The sequence below is a fragment of the Sturnus vulgaris genome, unplaced genomic scaffold (genome assembly GCF_052056855.1).
Source record: "Sturnus vulgaris isolate bStuVul1 unplaced genomic scaffold, bStuVul1.hap1 Scaffold_195, whole genome shotgun sequence".
Classification (NCBI taxonomy): Eukaryota; Metazoa; Chordata; class Aves; order Passeriformes; family Sturnidae; genus Sturnus; species Sturnus vulgaris.
This window is the reverse complement of record NW_028276170.1, coordinates 3838630-3855210: the sequence shown is the minus strand read 5'-3', so window position 1 is coordinate 3855210 and position 16581 is coordinate 3838630. Positions and strand designations below refer to the sequence as shown.

Genomic DNA, 16581 nt, shown 5'->3' with positions numbered 1-16581 from the left:
CCCAACTGTCGGGTTATTTTCTTTCATGTGCCAAGCAGCTAATAGTTACTATAAAGCTGTTTATTGCAGAAGCACATCAGTCTCAAAGGCAAAAACAAAGCAAAGCAATGGCAAAAAGCACATGGCATTAAAAGCAATGGCAAAAGCAATGGCATAAAGCAAGTGGCAATGGCAAAATGCAAGTGGCAAAATGCAATGGCATAAAGCCATGGCATAGAGCACCACCTCTCCCTAAAGCATGTTCTTTTATAGAGACTTTCCAGCTAGCTAAGACACAAACTCAGACCACTGCTTCTTAACCTATTAGAATTCTAGTTTCTTAGCACGCCAGGCTACATATAAACTATGTACATGGCCTATCTTGTTCTAACTGAAAAATGTAAGCAATATTCTTAACTCTAACTCTATTATGTCTGAAGCGAGGTTCTTGGAGCCTCGAGGGAAACACTAGCATGTCTTTCAACCTTCACTAGAACATGTACTACTTCTCTGGCGTCTAAGACCTTTTACTCACTAAAAGCACTTAAAACTTTTTCCATTTACTTACTTATTGCTCCCTCGTGCTACAACCTAAACCTTCACCTCTGCTTTATGTGTGAGAGGCTTAACATATTTCAATCCATTTAAAGACTTTAATTCAATCCCTGCACTCTGATCTCTCTCTGGACGATTCAGAGAAACTCTTGACTTACTGACTCCAACACATCCCCACACTGATTTTAGAGGAGTCGTGTGTCCCACACCCAGCCCCGCTGGCATTCTGCCCAAGCACAGCTGCTCCAGTGTTCCCAGTAAAGCTTCCCAGTTCACCCGGTCCCGTTTATTGGGGGGCGGGACTGGGGAGGGACCTGGGGGGACCCCAGGACTCCTTACAAACAGAAAATCCTGGATTTGGATGAAACACTGACTTGGGGTGTGCTTTCTTGTCCTCCTCCCTTTTGCCAACTCCTGCTGTTTTCTGTCTCTCTGTGAATGCTAATTTTTGCTTTACATTTTCCCTCAGATAATTGAACTGCTTACCATATCAAATGTAACAGTTGTTCTTCACCCAAATTTAACACGAGCAGGTGCTACTTCACTTTCAGGTAAAGATCAGAGCTTGAATGCAGAGATTTCCAAGTGAATAAATTACCTTTCTCTCTTTCAGTCTGAAATGAGCTACTGCCACCTGCACTTGCCCTTCCCTTCCTCTCCTGAACCACCGAGCAGCCCCACTGGGATGGCAGGAGCTGGGCCTGGGAACTGCTGCCTTTGGAGTTGCATCTCCTCCTCCCGTGGCCGCTGCTCAGAGCCCAGAAGTGCTCTGAGAACTTGAAGTTCTGGCAGCTGGGTTAGAGCCTACATGGGAGGAGGAGAAGGTTCACCAGAGCCCTTCTCCTGCCGTGCCAGCTCCAGGGCAAGGAGTGCAATGGAAGCCAGCCAATGTCCAAACCCCATCTGCTCTGCCAGTTCCTGTGGGAATGAGCTGCTGCAGAGGGGAAGATTTGGGTGGGAATGTGGTTCTCTAAGAAGGCCATAACTAAATGCTTGCATGGGGATTTTGGCTTCTGGAGCAGTGGGGTAGGGCTGTGGTTGGTTCCTACCCCTCCATCCCATGATGATGTAAGGGGTGAGGGATGCCATATGTGCTGTGCACTGGCAGTGATCCTCAAGAAATCCTATGAATCCTCTCCTTCGAGCTAGTCAAGCTCCTGGAAATGACAGGACAGAAAAAAAAATAAAAAGGTGCTCAGTTTTGTGCCCTTCTTCCCCTGTGTGGTGAGGGGCAGGAGGCAGAGGTCCAGCTTGGTCTCTCTTTGACCTTTCCTTTGAGACAACACTGTCTGCTCCCACCACAAAGGCACAGAGGGTGCTTGTAGAGAGCCTGGTGCAGGAATAGCTGGAAGAAAAAGGCCATAGTCAGATCAACTTAGTAAAGCTAGCAAAGTGGGCCTCAGTCTCACGGATACAGTGTCCTTGAGATAAGGAAGACACGCAGAATTGAGAAAAACATGAATGCCGAAGTGCTTAGCTAAGCCGCACAGCTAGACCAATGATGAGCTCAGATTTTGCACTATGCATGAGCTAATTAAGCACTGTATTTAATCGCCACTCTGCGTATCAATAAACGAGACTTTGCTGATGACCGAATTGGTGTCCGCGTCTCCCTTCTCCGACATTTGGTGAACCCCGACGTGCCTCCGTCGCTGAAAAGAAAACGGTTTCAGAAAACGGGGGAGAACGCGCCACGGTCGGTGAAGTAGAGTTGGGGCCTGCTGCAACCGGGTCGGTGTCAAACGACGTAGGGAAGACACCCCCAGGAGCCATAAAGGTGGTCCTGGGCCATACGTGCTGCCGAAGCCGGAGAGTTGCAACAGCGCTGACGACGAAAAATGGACAGGCAAGCAGCATATGATTTATTTATAGCACATATAGATAAGTTAGGGTTAAAAGAGATTAATCCCAGGAAGGATATACCGGGGTTGTTAGTCTGGGGTTATGCTAAAGGTTTATTCTCTAATCCTCACACCGTGCATGATTTAAATGAGTGGCGTAAGTTAGGGGATGCACTGTGGGAGGCGGTATTACAGGATGATAAAACAGCAAAAAAGCTGGGAAAGATCTGGCGGGTAGTTCATAATGCGCTGCTAAAGCAGCAAGCAGAGAGAAGGGCGGCTCGGGAGGCAGTAGAGGCATATAAAAGGAATGCTCAGTATGGCGATAATGAGCCCCGAGCACCCAGCACGACCAGAGTAGAAATACCTATCTCTGGGGAGACAGCAGGAATGACAGACATGGCTAGCTGCGCTTGGCCCTCGGCACCCCCCTTAGAAGAGCTTGAGGAGGATTCCGCCGCGGCGGCGGAGACAATTGCAGAAGGCGGAGTAACCCCGCCTTCCGACAGCGAAGGGCCCCAGACCGGCGGCGAAAAATCCCCTTGCCAGTCTGAGCCTACCGCCCCTAAGCCCACCGTGGAGCCAGCTCCGGTCCCTAGGGCGGAAAGCGACCTGTGGGAGGAGATGGCAAGACGGCGGGGGGAGGCGTGGAGTATGCTAGCCAGACACGGCTTGGAGACTGGGGACGAGAGCGCTGTTGACGCAGCGAAAACCTGGGCTTTCCCCGTCACGTATACACAGGGAATAAACCAGCAAGGACAAGCCGTCCAAGTAGGAGCATACTCGCCTCCCGACTGGAAGCTGCTAGCCCAGCTAAGACAGACAGTGAGTCAGTTTGGTTTCCGGAGTGAGCCAGCTAAGCAAATGCTAGATTTCTTATTCGATACATACCTGCTGTTGCCAAATGATATGAGAAGTATAGTGAAACTGATTTTCACGCAACATCAGCAGTTGCTATTTAACGCCCACTGGCAAGCTCTTGTTCAGGAGTCAGTTGCAACACAGAGGGGCCCGGGAAATCCGTTAGCTGGAATTACCATAGACAAACTAATGGAGTTAAGACAATACCGCAGGACAGAGGCTCAAATGATTTCGAGACCCGACAAAGTTAGGGAAGCCGTGCGTCTAGTAAGGAATGTCATCAATCAAGTCAAAGATAGCTCAGGCATACCCATGTATATGGGGATAAAACAGAGAAGAAATAAATCCTTTGGGGACTTTGTAGATAAGGCTGCTGCTGCTATTAAAAAGGCAGGAGTCCCAGAGTATATGAGAGGGGCGCAGGTTTTCTTAGTTAATGCACTAAAAGAATTAGGCTTAGGGCTGCAGAAACAAGCCGAGTCCACACAGTCACAGGTGTTAGCCGCTCTTGCTCCGCTCCGTGCTTCTACGGCGGCCCCAGCCACATCGAACGACCACCGGCCTCCCTCGGCGCGCTGCTACAGATGCGGGTGGATGCGGCGCGGCCCGACGGGTGCCGCCGATCAGCCCCTGGCGGCCGCCGCCATATTGGCCCCAGTCACAAGTAGCCGCCGTGACACCAGCGCCATCTCCTGTCTACAACCAGCCACAACAGGGAGCCTGAGACTCGACCTAACAGCCGCAGTAAAAACATCTTTGATGACAGCTCGCTCCGTCAAAGTCCCAACGGGAGTTTATGGCCCAATAAATATCAAAGGACAAGCTCTTAGAGGACTAATAGTGGGACGCTCGTCAAGCTCCATTGTAGGACTATTTGTACTACCAAGTGTCATCGATGCAGACTACACGGGAGAAATACAAATAATGGTTTATACTCCTTTTCCTCCTCTGACAATTGAGGCAGGTCAGCGTATTGCTCAATTTATTCCACTTCCACAGTTGAGCCGGGGTGTTCAACCACAAAGACAAACCCCACGTGGAGACCAAGGATTCAGATCATCAGGTATTGCTATGCTCACAATGGATCTCCATACCAGACCCAAAAAGGAGGTGAAACTAACCTATGCAGGAGAGACAATAGAAATGATGGGACTCCTAGACACTGGGGCAGATACCAGCATTGTCTCACCAGAAAAATGGCCCCACAACTGGCCATCGCTGCAGACCACGGATACCGTGACAGGCGTCGGAGGATTCACCCTTGCCAGAAAAACTCCTCCAATAAGGGTCACTATAGATGGGCAAGATTTGGTGACTGTGTTGTCCGTAGTTGCGTTACCACCATCGGTACATTGCTTGATTGGAAGGGACATTTTGGCTCAGATGGGGGTCGTTTTATCCAACGAGCACCCTTTGGGGTAATTGCCATTGCTTGGACTTTCCCAATCACCTGGACTACCAATGAACCGGTAATGGTTAAGCAATGGCCTCTAAAAAGGGAAAGTCTAATACAAGCACATCAACTCGTAAAGGAACAATTCCAACAAGGACATTTAAAACTCTCAACAAGCCCATGGAACACGCCAATTTTTGTGATCAAAAAGAAGTCAGGAAAATATCGTCTTCTGCACGATTTAAGAGCAGTAAATAATCAAATGGAGGCGATGGGGGCATTACAGCCAGGCCTCCCCAACCCAGCAATGCTCCCACAGCATTGGCCTCTTCTAATCATTGATCTAAAAGACTGCTTCTTCACTATTGCCTTACACCCTCAAGATACTAAAAGATTTGCGTTCACCCTACCAGCAATAAACAGAGAAGAACCTGATAAACGGTATGAATGGACTGTTCTTCCACAAGGAATGAAAAACTCGCCTACCCTGTGCCAACTGTATGTTGATGCCGCATTACAACCATTGAGGATACAGTGGCCCAACACAATTATTTATCATTATATGGATGATATCCTCTTTGCTCAAGAATCAGCATTTACAGACACTCAGATGCAGGAAATTCAAAGCACCCTAGCAAAGGCATCCCTCATAATAGCTCAAGAAAAAATACAGCGATCCACACCATGGAGGTACTTGGGGTGGTCTATCACAGACCAAATCGTACGGCCACAGAAGCTCCAGCTTACAACAAAAATCACCACTCTAAATGAGGCACAGCGACTGCTAGGAGATCTGCAATGGCTCAAGCCGATTGTTAGGATACCCAACTCCTTGCTAGACTCCCACAGGCCACTACTTAAAGGAACTGACCCAACCGCACCCGTAACCGTAACCCCGCAACAACAGGAAGCCCTCAAGGGTATTATACGCTACATCGATGAGGGGTTTGTCTCCCGCCGAAATATCTCCTCGCCCATCGATCTTACCATCTGGAGTACTGCCAACCACCTACTCGGTGCACTCACACAGCTACAAAAGAAAACACGGGAGACACGGGTACTAGAAAGAACAGCCTCTCAGCAGCCGTCCTTGTTGTGCGTGTGGGGGATCATGGTGTGAAGCCTGGGTAGCCCTAAAGTGCGGGGGCTGTGGGGACTGCTCGTGGGTGGAACAGAGAACAGTGTTTAGTTTGTGGTGCTAGAGGTGTCAAAGTGACGACCTAAGAGATTCAAATTGGGGTCGGGCCCTAGAAAAAGAAGCAGAAGTGCCATATGCCCAAGTACGAAACCTATACGAGACACCAGAACAGCTCCTGTTAGCTTGGGCCCGGTGGGAACTTACCAACTGGATTAAGAGGCAGCACATCTATGCAAATTCGCACATTATCGCTGCAAGGTGCAGACATAAAGTCCCACACCTGCCTTGGCCTCGGGTAGGACCAGTTAAGCCCGGTACAGACCCAGAGGAGGTATTAAATCAAAGTATAGAAGAGGTAAAACAACTGCAGATAACAGGGAGCAATACAGGGCGTAAAAAGAATAGGCCGCCAAAGAAATCAAAATGATGATCATTACACTGCTTATGCTTGCTAACTTTGCTCACACAAAATCTTTTCCAATGCAGCATGCGCCTCGGGAAAACGTATAGGTAACATTCACTAACATAACAAGACAAGAATCAATCTGCTTAAGCCTAGGGGGAGTACAAAATCCTTTTAAAACCTGCCTAGTAAGGTTGCCAGTATGGTTGCAAGGAGTTCAAGGGAATGTGCTGCATGAATTTATCTAACCACTCTGAGTCCATCCACAAAAAGATACAAAACACGCAGCAGAAATTACACAACCTAAAAGAAGAAGATGGTTAGGGCATTGACGAGTGGTTAAAAAGCCTAGGTCTTGGGGGATGGATTCAAACCGTTATTAAGTATGCTATTATGGTGTTAGATATATTCTTGTGCTTAGCTTTATTGCTACCTTGCTTGATAACTTGCTTACAAAATTTTATTCAAAAGACTGTCAGCAAAGCTTGGCATGCCACTCTTCTAGCTCAAAAAGAAAACGGGGGAAGTGTAGAGAGCCTGGTGCAGGAATAGCTGGAAGAAAAAGGCCATAGTCAGATCAACTTAGTAAAGCTAGCAAAGTGGGCCTCAGTCTCACGGATACAGTGTCCTTGAGATAGGGAAGGCACGCAGAATTGAGAAAAACATGAATGCCGAAGTGCTTAGCTAAGCCGCACAGCTAGACCAATGATGAGCTCAGATTTTGCACTATGCATGAGCTAATTAAGCACTGTATTTAATCGCCACTCTGCGTATCAATAAACGAGACTTTGCTGATGACCGAATTGGTGTCCGCGTCTCCCTTCTCCGACAGACCCCCATGCAAGGAACAACAGCAAAGGGTCTCTACAAACACAGGCTGCGAATCCGCTTGGACACAGGGCCGGGGACGTGGACATAAGGAAGTGACAGCAGAAGCCATCTGGGTCAGAAAATGTTATTAATTGACCACACAGACTGCTGCTCAGCCAAGGTCCTGCTCAATTCATGAACTCCCAGAAAAAGAAGAAAGACTTAACAGAGCCATGAATATCGTTAGCTATACAAAACTGGGGTGCATATTATGGGAGGAATGCAGTGGGAGAAATGGGAAGTCAGTACCTCTCAAGTACTTCACCCAGTTGGAAAACGGAGAGGGAGATGTGGCTGGGAAAATAAGGATGAAAAGGAGGCTGTGTCCTCCAACAATTGCAGAGACCCCAAGGGAAAAGGCCAGTGGCCTCTTCCTTTTTTTATGAATTAAATTACTTTTACAAGACTCCTGTGTCTTCTTTGTGCACAGAAACCTCTGCTGATGTGAATTCTTCCTCACACCTTGGGGCTCGGCCAGAATTCCTTCCCCCGTCCGGGGTGGGGGTCAGTGAGTGGAGCTGAAGGTGCCTCACCCAGTTTGGGTGATCGGCTCCCTTGGGTGGCGGCGGCACCGGGCATGGATTGGGTACCCGAGAGTGACCAGGAGACAGACGAGTCACAGATCAGGGGGCTGGGAAGAGTCGGCAGCCAGAGAGCACTGAAAATCTCAGCAGGGACTACAGTGGCATCTTCGGGGACTGAACATGGCAGGGCACCCTTGGAGGGTAGAAAGGGAAAGCCACGAAGGGATCCCGGAAAAAGGGATGATGATCCCAAAATATCTCTGAAGGGGCCTTTGGCAGCATGTTGAGGGAGTTTGCACATTCTCCCAGAGGTAATCAAGGATATGGACGCCAAGGGGAGCAATAAGGGAAGTCCGGAAGGGATTTGGACAACAGGGGATGGATGCTGCTGGTGTGCTGAGAAGGGACTGGTTCAAGGGGAGTGTGCAGGAATATGGGTCAGGAGAGAAGAAGCAGGAGCAATGTATGTGGGAAAAAAATGAAGGATGGTAAAGAGGAGGAAGAGAAAAATACTGAGTATGGGGATGTTTTTCAGCAGGGTTTGATACTCAAAAGTCGCCAGCTGATCCATATCTTTTGTATCCCCGGTTGCCAGGACAGGCACACAAGGAGGTCAGGATTGCAGGGGGTTTCTCTGTGCTGGGCAGCGGCAGGAGCGGGCGCAGAGGGGCGGCACCGGGAGCACGGGCTGGGGGCCTGTGGGGAGCTGCGGGGCCGGGCCGGGGCTGTGGGGCAGCCGGGGCTCAGCGCCGGGCGCTGCCTGAGCCCAGCACCCCCCGGCAATTGCAGGCCCGGCAGTGGCCCCCGGCCCCCAGGAGGCTGCGGGACGCCCCGGCCGCTGCCCGGCCCCGTGGAGCTGCCGGCCCTGCCCGCCGGGGGGGCCGCGTTTGGACACTGCGGCAGGACAGGCACCGGCTCTGGGATACGGGCTGGCCACGGCAGCCACAGCACAAGGAGCAGCACGACAAAGGAACAGCTGGGAAATGGGCATTGGACGTGCAAGGATCGAGAACAGCTTATAAGGAATTTGTTCGGGTCTCTGCAGAAAGGAATGATTTAGCAGAAAGCTCAGCAGCTGTCAGAGGATGAGCACCCCCAGGCACTGAGGGGGCTGCAGGAGGGGCAGAAGAAGCCCCTGGAGCACTTGGTCACAAAGGCACAGCAGGGGAATGCAAGAAGGGAGGAGGAAAAGGCCAAGGGGAAGGCAAAGGCCATGGCAGAGTTTCTACAGCCCCTGAGGGATGAACCCCAGGGCCCAAGGGGGCCCCAGCACCCAGGGGCTCTCACATCCTTACACCATCTTCAACCAGGTGCCCTCCTCACACTGACACCATTCAGTCCTTGATGGCAAAGATGCTTTCTGGGGATGCCCACTCACACAGGATGGTAAACTGGATTTTGCCTTTGAGTGGGAACAAGAGGTAGAAGGGAAAATGGAAAAGACCTGGACGGTCCTTCTGCAGGGATGCACGGAAGCACCAGCCTTATTGGGGCAAGCCTTGCAGAAAATATCACAAAAATTTACCCCACCCCAGGGATTGGGTTAATGCAGGATGTGGATGACTTGCTGCAATCAGGAGGACAAGAAGTGGCAGAAGAAGCCTCTGTGAAATGGCTGAATGTTCAGGCTAAAAAGCATCTTTGAGTATTTGAAATAAAAGAGGAAATGGTGGAGAAAAGGGTTAAAGTTTTGGGACATATTTTTGACTGAGGGTTTGTGGTGTATTGGCCCAGAGAGGGACCAGGGAATCTCAGAAGTAATCCAGGACGAAAAAGCAGCTGTAAGAATTCTCAGGATGAATAGGAAATTGCAGGACCTGGATTGAAGATTCTCTGCTCTAGCCACAACATTGTATGACTTTTTAAACCCAAATATCCTCAGTATTGTGGTATGGACAGGAGAAAAGTAAAAAAAACCTGAGAAAATGAAAAATAACAAAATGATTGGACCACCAGCTATGTCTCCTCCATACCGAGAAAATGAAATTTGAATTATATGTGTGTTATAAGTGTACATTATATTATTGAGTTTTTGCAAATATTAAAATGAATGCTATTTGCTGGAAAACACTGCTGTATGAATATAGTTTATTTTATTTTTGTAATTAACAAAACTTATAAATAGTTGTGTGATAAATATATTTTTCTTGGAGTATAATATAAAAAAACTTGTGTTCATGTAACAAACTTGGAGAACGGTAAAAAAGATAATCAGGAAATTCTTCACATTGCTGGATTATGGGACACCAGAACCCCAGGGAAGGAAAAAATAATGATTTACAGATTGGGGGAGAAGGATTCAGAATAATGCATGAAGGTCTATGAATATGCAACATGTTGCTGCATTTAGGAAGTGTTTTCTGAGTCAGTGTGTGCCCTTGGCTGAAGGCCAAGCATCCGGCCATTATAACCTTTGGCCAGAGCCAGGGCAGATATTCAATTCTCTCCCTTGGAATTGATCTTTGCAATTCCTTACCCTGGGAATTCTCCACCTAGTGCGGGCTGGAGATAAGGGATGGATATTTCAAGCAGTCTGTGGCCAGAATCCTGTCTCTGGTGAAATCTCTGCCACAGGAAGCTGGGCTGGCACAGAGCCTGCCTTGGCACTTTGCTGTTCACAGCATCCACCCAGGACTCTGCCTCTCAATTACACTCACTGGGCTGCCTGGGAGTCCACTGTTGGAAAGTATACCAAGTTTAAATTTTTTTCACATTTCATTTTACTAGTCAGGCTCGGTTTGCCTTTCTCTCAGGAAAGAAATTTTAAGAGGTTTTTTTAAGGGATGTTGCACCACTCAACAGAGATGAGTTTAACATCTCAACAGACTGGGAATAGCCCAAAAGATTCCCACAAAGATAAACAGCAATAAAACATCAAGGAAATATCAGCAAACATCAAGAACACCCACCCCCGACAGTGCCCCAACATAGATGGAGACACCTGGTCTGGAAAAGACTGAGAAGGAAATCCAGGAATGTGGATCTAATTAACCAAATACTAAGAACTACACAACCTGGAAGCAATAAACACTATTTCATAGGGTTCGGACAGTAAAAAGTTTAGGAAAAATCTAGTAAAATTAACATCTCATGGAATGATTTTCTCTGCACACCCGGGCTATGTATGGATGAAATTATTTCTGTTAATAATCCTGACCAGGATCAAGTAATGCCTTAACTCTCTAACACTAAAGATATTGCTGGAGAGTTTTTTATTGTCCCTGCAGTTTCAGTGACAAGATTACACCATGAGAAAAATTTTTCACATTAATCCTACTTTTAGATTGTCAGTTAGGTTTGGGCCAGGGGTGTGACAAGCAATTTTTACTCCTAGGAGAAGAGGCAGAAAAGACTTGATTGCATTGGAATATTTTTCTATATATTTGTGGTGGCTCTTAATGACGGCAGAATTTCGGAATGGATCTTTGGAAGCTCACCTTTAAGTTGCATTTTGCAAACCTAGAAGAGTATTAATGGTGAGGCTTTAACGCATAAACTGTTAATAAAAAATCGTTAAAAAAAATAAAAAAGAAAAATAAAGCAGGTTGTGAGGGTGGACGTGTGGATCACCTAAAGGCTGCTCTGGAAGAAAATCCTAGTTCCAGGCAGCCAGGAGAGGAGTTTTAGAAATGCAAATTAACATTGCTCTGGAAAAGTGTGGACAATGCCCAAGGGCCTTCTTGCCAGGGGGAGGAATTTCCCTGAGTCCATCTGCCCCTCACCCCCAGCTCTGCCTGCTTGCACAGATGGAATTTGCACAACTAAAGGCAGAGCCCATAGTGAGGATATCTGACTGCAACAGAAACTGGTTAAGCTGCAAAGGGAAACAGCAAACGGAGAATATTGAGCAAATTTCATGAAAAAAAGTGTGGGGGGGGGATCATCCCTCTCCCCAAAGCAATGAGGTGTTTTTGCTAGTCCAGAGAAATCACTTGGGAATCCAAACATTTTATCATTTCATAAGATAAAAGTGGTCAATTGATGCAGCCGTGGCAGGAGGGAGCACCCAAAAAAGGGAAAAAGATGAACGGCCACCAGAACAAATGCTACAACACCATGGACCAGCCCCTGGGATCCCTAACGAATTCATATCAGGACACAGAAAACCCATCCATAATTTGAGTTGTATAATTAGGTTTAAAAGTATCCTTGAAATAATAACCAAGCAGACAGCTCCAGCTCCTGACCTTCCTGCTGACCAAGCCGCTGAAATGAGGAACGAGACATTTCACTATGGGATGGAATCAGATTATCTACTTACAGAAGAAGGAGGAGTTGGTGGAAAAATAAATGATGCAAACGGCTGTTTGCAAACAGATGATAACCGAAAAGTGGTGAAACAGAGAACAAAGGAAATAAGAAAGTAGCTCATGTACCAGTGCAAAGAGGGAGAGGATGGGAATGGGACAAATTTTCGTGGTTCCCTGGCAGACCATGGCTTAAACGAATGCTGCTCCTCCTCTGACGTGCTGCAGTAACTCTCAGCTTTTTACCATGCACGACACCTTGCTCCAAAGAGGACGCAGGAAAAGAGATTGAGTCAATGGAAATTAAAAGTTCGTAAAGGCAATTCTTGAGAAAATGAGAAAAGGAGGAATTGAAAGCAATAAGATTAATATCGTAGTAGGAGAGCATATTAAGAGGGACATGCAGTAGGTGGATCGGGAACTCTGAACCTTCCAAGTACTTCAGCCAGTGGGGAATGGGAGAGGGAGATGCAGACGGAAAAATGAGGATAAAAAGGAGGCTGCGTCTTAGAGACCGCATGGCAAATGCCGCATGGCCTCTCTCTTTGTTCATCAATAAAGTCACTTTTACAGGACTCCTCTGTCTCCTTTGGGCACACAAACCTCTGGCCACGGGAATTTTCCCGCACAGCCCCGGGCACAGGGCAGACACCTCTGTGCCACCCACAGCAACCGGGACGAGCCAGCGCTGCTCCGGCACCGGCTCCTGCCGAGGCCCCAGCGGGAAGGAGACCGCGGGCAGCCGCTCCCGCAGCGCCCTCAGCCCAGCGCCAACACGGGCCGGCACCGGCACAACCAACCCGCCAGAGCCCCCTGCCGCCCCCGAGGCCCGCAGCGAGCCCCGAGCCCCCGCACAACCGAGCGCGGCTCCCACCTGCGCTGGGGCCGCCTCCGAGCTCCGCCGCCGCCTGTGGCTGAGGAATTCGATGGGATGTGTTGCCTTAACCTTTCTGACCACTCCCAGCCCATCTATGCCAGCATTCAAGCCCTGAAAGAAGGTGTCAATAAACTTCGGGTAGATCATGGGTACGACTGGCTGAACTGGCTCTTAGGGCACTGGGGACTCACTGGATGGGTTAGGAATTTAGTTAAAATAGGTTTGTATGTATTAGGCATCAAATTATGCATTGTAGTAGTTATTCCTTGTATTTTACAGTGTGTTAAGAATTTAATAGACAAATCGCTTAAGAGTGTATTTTTAGTTAAAAGAAACGGGGGAGGTGTGGATATGGGTAATGCAAATGAGACTGATAGTACTGCAGATTTAATCAGCAAATGCAGCCTGACAACGAGGATGCCTGGCAAGAGCAAACAGAGATCTGACTGCAAGAGGACTGGATCAAGTCTGGGTTATGGGAAATAAGATTTTACTAAGTCCAAATGTAAAGTTTGTCTATGTGAGAGTTTGTCTATATAAGGTTTGTCTATGTGATTGTAGTAAAATATTACCAGCCTTCCTGTAATTGGTATATAAGCACATGTAGTGCTCAGTAAAAATTGGATTTTGATCACCATTCAGTGTCCCCGTCTCTCTCTCATCGTCGATAGTTCAAGTACTCCCAGTGGGGTCCTGGAAAGAGAATGGTGGCACATCTACTGCCTGCTACCCCCCCTCTAGGCAATATTCAACTGTTTAGTTCACAGACTCATCTTCCAGCACTCTTAGTGGGGTCAGCAGAGCCACTTCCCACTGGTGGGGGCAAAGAGCACCCTCTGTGCCTTTGTGGTGGGAGCAGACAGTGTTGTCTCAAAGGAAAGGTCAGAGAGAGACCAAGCTGGACCTCTGCCTCCTGCCCCTCACCCCACAAGGGCAGGAGGGCACAAAACTGAGCACTTTTAAAATTTTTTTTCTGTCCTGTCATTTCCAGGAGCTTGACTAGCTCGAAGGAGAGGATTAGAAGGATTTTTTGAGGATCACTGCCAGTGCACAGCACACATGGCATCCCTCACCCCTTACATCATCATGGCATGGAGGGGTAGGAACCAACAACAGCCCTACCCCACTGCTCCAGAAGCCAAAACCCCCATGCAAGCATTTAGTTATGGCCTTCTTAGAGAACTACATTGAGAGGAATGTTGAATTTTTTCTTTACAAATGAGCTGTGGATCTGCTTGTAGATAAGGCTAGCACTGAGAGATAAAAGAAACAATGGGATGGATTCCACTGATTGATGAATGGAAAGAGATATTTACCTTTACAAACAAACTGTAGGGCTGCTGATAAATGAAATTGGATATCGAAAGATGAAAGAAGCAACGGGGGAGAAAACTATGAATTCTTGTAGGAATTAAAAAGTAAAAGGGAGGGTTATACATTAGAGAGGAATTTCAGGTATCAGGCGTTCCGGGAAGTCTGTGCCTCTCAAGTACCTCAGCCAATGGGGAAAGAGAGAGGGAAATGCGGCCGGGAAAATAGGATAAAAAGGAGGCCGCGTCCTCCAAAAATTTGAGAGATCCCAGGGGAATGTCCCATGGCCTCTTCCTTTATTCCAATAAAGTCTCCTTTTTGGACATAAACCTCTGGTGTTTGAGGATTAATTTTCCTGACAGAAAGCACTTTGGGATTCTTCCCTGCACAAGCTCGTGCAGTGCCTCAGTCATAAGTGCCTCAGAAATATCAGAAGTGTGTCTTCTTCAGAGTGTGGTCACAAGGGTTCAGAGTTGGAGCCAGTTCTGCAGGCAGGCTGATGAATAGTCTGGGGCTCCTCTGCAGAGCCCCATTCATTCTGGGGCTGCTTTCTGCTGGTTCTGCTGGACTGGCTCGAGTGAAACACACACCCAATTAACAGCAGTTAAATTACTCTGGCATGAAACAGTGGGGAACAGGCAGAGCAGTGAAGGGCAGCATGGACCAGTTGTTCTGGCAGGTCTGACGAGGTCTGGTTTGATACAGCACTCACAGAACTCTGCTCCACCTGTGACACTTCCACTTGCAGAAGATGACTGTTCCTCTTTACAATATCCAGCAAGGCAGGAAAAAGACACTTTTACCATTTTCATCTTCAAAAGGGAGAAGAAATCAGCAGCAAACATTAAGTAACCAGTCAGAGCTCCTTGGCAGAAACAAAAGAACAAAGAGTGGTGGATAAAAAGAGATGGAGCAGTGATCCTTATCTGTGTGGGAGATATCCTCTGCTAATGGGCCATCTGTTAAAACCAGGTGGGGCAGTGTTCTTTATCTTTTCCACAACCCATCCTTCCTCCAGGAAGATATCTTCTGTTAATGGGCCATTGAGTCCCACTGCATGACTGATAAAATTCCATCATCCCATTGGGAGATGCTCCAGCCAGGGGGAGGAGCCAAGCCTTTCCTACCTAGATAAAATCTGAGATTTGGAACACCAAGGCAGCCCTTACCCACTGGTTTCCAGAGGACAAGAGCTACCAGACCTTTCTACAGCATCACTACTACAACAAGACCCCTTCATCTGGACTGCTACCACCACCCTAACTAGCGGGGAGTCAGGTTGTATTCTGATTCTGTCAGTTGTTTTCTTTTGTACTATTGCATGTATTTTATTTCTCTTATCTTTTTTCCTATAGAATTGTATTTCTGACTGATTCTCTCATTGGTTTTGCTTTCAAACCAGCACAATTTTGGAGTGGATTTTGGCTGAAGCTTGTTATTTGGGGAGTTTTTGATCCGTGTGTTAAAGTTTGGAGGATTTGAAGCAGGAATCTTGGTGTTTGGGAGGTTATTACAGACACAAGATGCTCAATGACTACCAGAGATGAACTTGGGCAAGGAGGAACACCCAGTTTATGGAGCTCTCTTCTTGTTATTTCCCCCTAAACCAGGAATTTTCATTCCTCAGGTGTGCGGGGATGGAGCAAGCAGAAAAGCCCCAGAGATCTCTCAGGACGAGGAGGGGCTGCAAACCCAGCCCAGGGAGCTGCGAGGAGGAAAGACCCTCCCTGAGCCGGGAAGGCGGCCAGAGATCCAGGCAGAGCTCAGAGCTGGTGGAGAAGCCTCCTGGAGGGGAGAAGCCCCACAAGTGCTTGGAATGTGGGAAGGGTTTCAGCCGGAGGTCTGAGCTGATCCGGCACCAGAGGATCCACTCTGGGGAAAAGCCCTACGAGTGTGAGGAATGTGGGAATGGATTCAGAGACAGCTTCCATCTGATCCGGCACCAGGTGGTCCACACAGGGGAACGGCCCTACACCTGCTTGGAATGTGGGAAGAGCTTTCAGTCGAGCACCAACCTGAGAAGACACCAGCGCATCCACACTGGGGAGAGGTCCTACGAGTGTCCCAAATGTGGGAAGAGGTTTTACACAAGCTCCCATGTCCTCCTACATGAGCGGATTCACACAGAGGAGAGGCCCTTCCGCTGCCCCGACTGCGGGAAGGGATTCAAACGGAACTCCCACCTCACTGTCCACCGGCGCATCCACACTGGGGAGAGGCCCTACGAGTGTCCTGAGTGTGGGAAGAGCTTCTCACAGAGCTCTCACTTGTCCAAACACCAACGGAGGCACCACTAAGGGAAGCCCTGTGAGTGTCCGGAGTGTGGGAAGAGCTTCGTGCTCTGCTCCAGCTCCATCCCCCATGGGAGGATCGGTGTTGGATGATCCCCAGTGACCCCCGTTGGGCAGAGCCCTGGTGATCCGTGGTCCTGGTGATCCCCGTTGGGTGGGGGGAAGGGGTTGGAGAGATTTTTCTGCTCTGGGAGTGGACAGGGAATGGAATAACTGTGGACTGAGAGAAATTGGGAGGGACTCTGGTGACACTGGGAGGGACTGTGAGGACACTGGGAGAGACTGGGATGG

General features: G+C 48.4%; 1 protein-coding gene across 1 annotated transcript in view; it reads left to right on the top strand.

The window, feature by feature from the left end:
* Window positions 1-16581, top strand: part of LOC148218015 (uncharacterized) — a 113578-nt gene that overhangs the window by 75687 nt on the left and 21310 nt on the right. Inside the window, 1 exon segment of the mRNA XM_088158030.1 lies at window positions 15796-16291. Within this exon segment, the coding sequence (XP_088014156.1) occupies window positions 15796-16291 (496 nt within the window).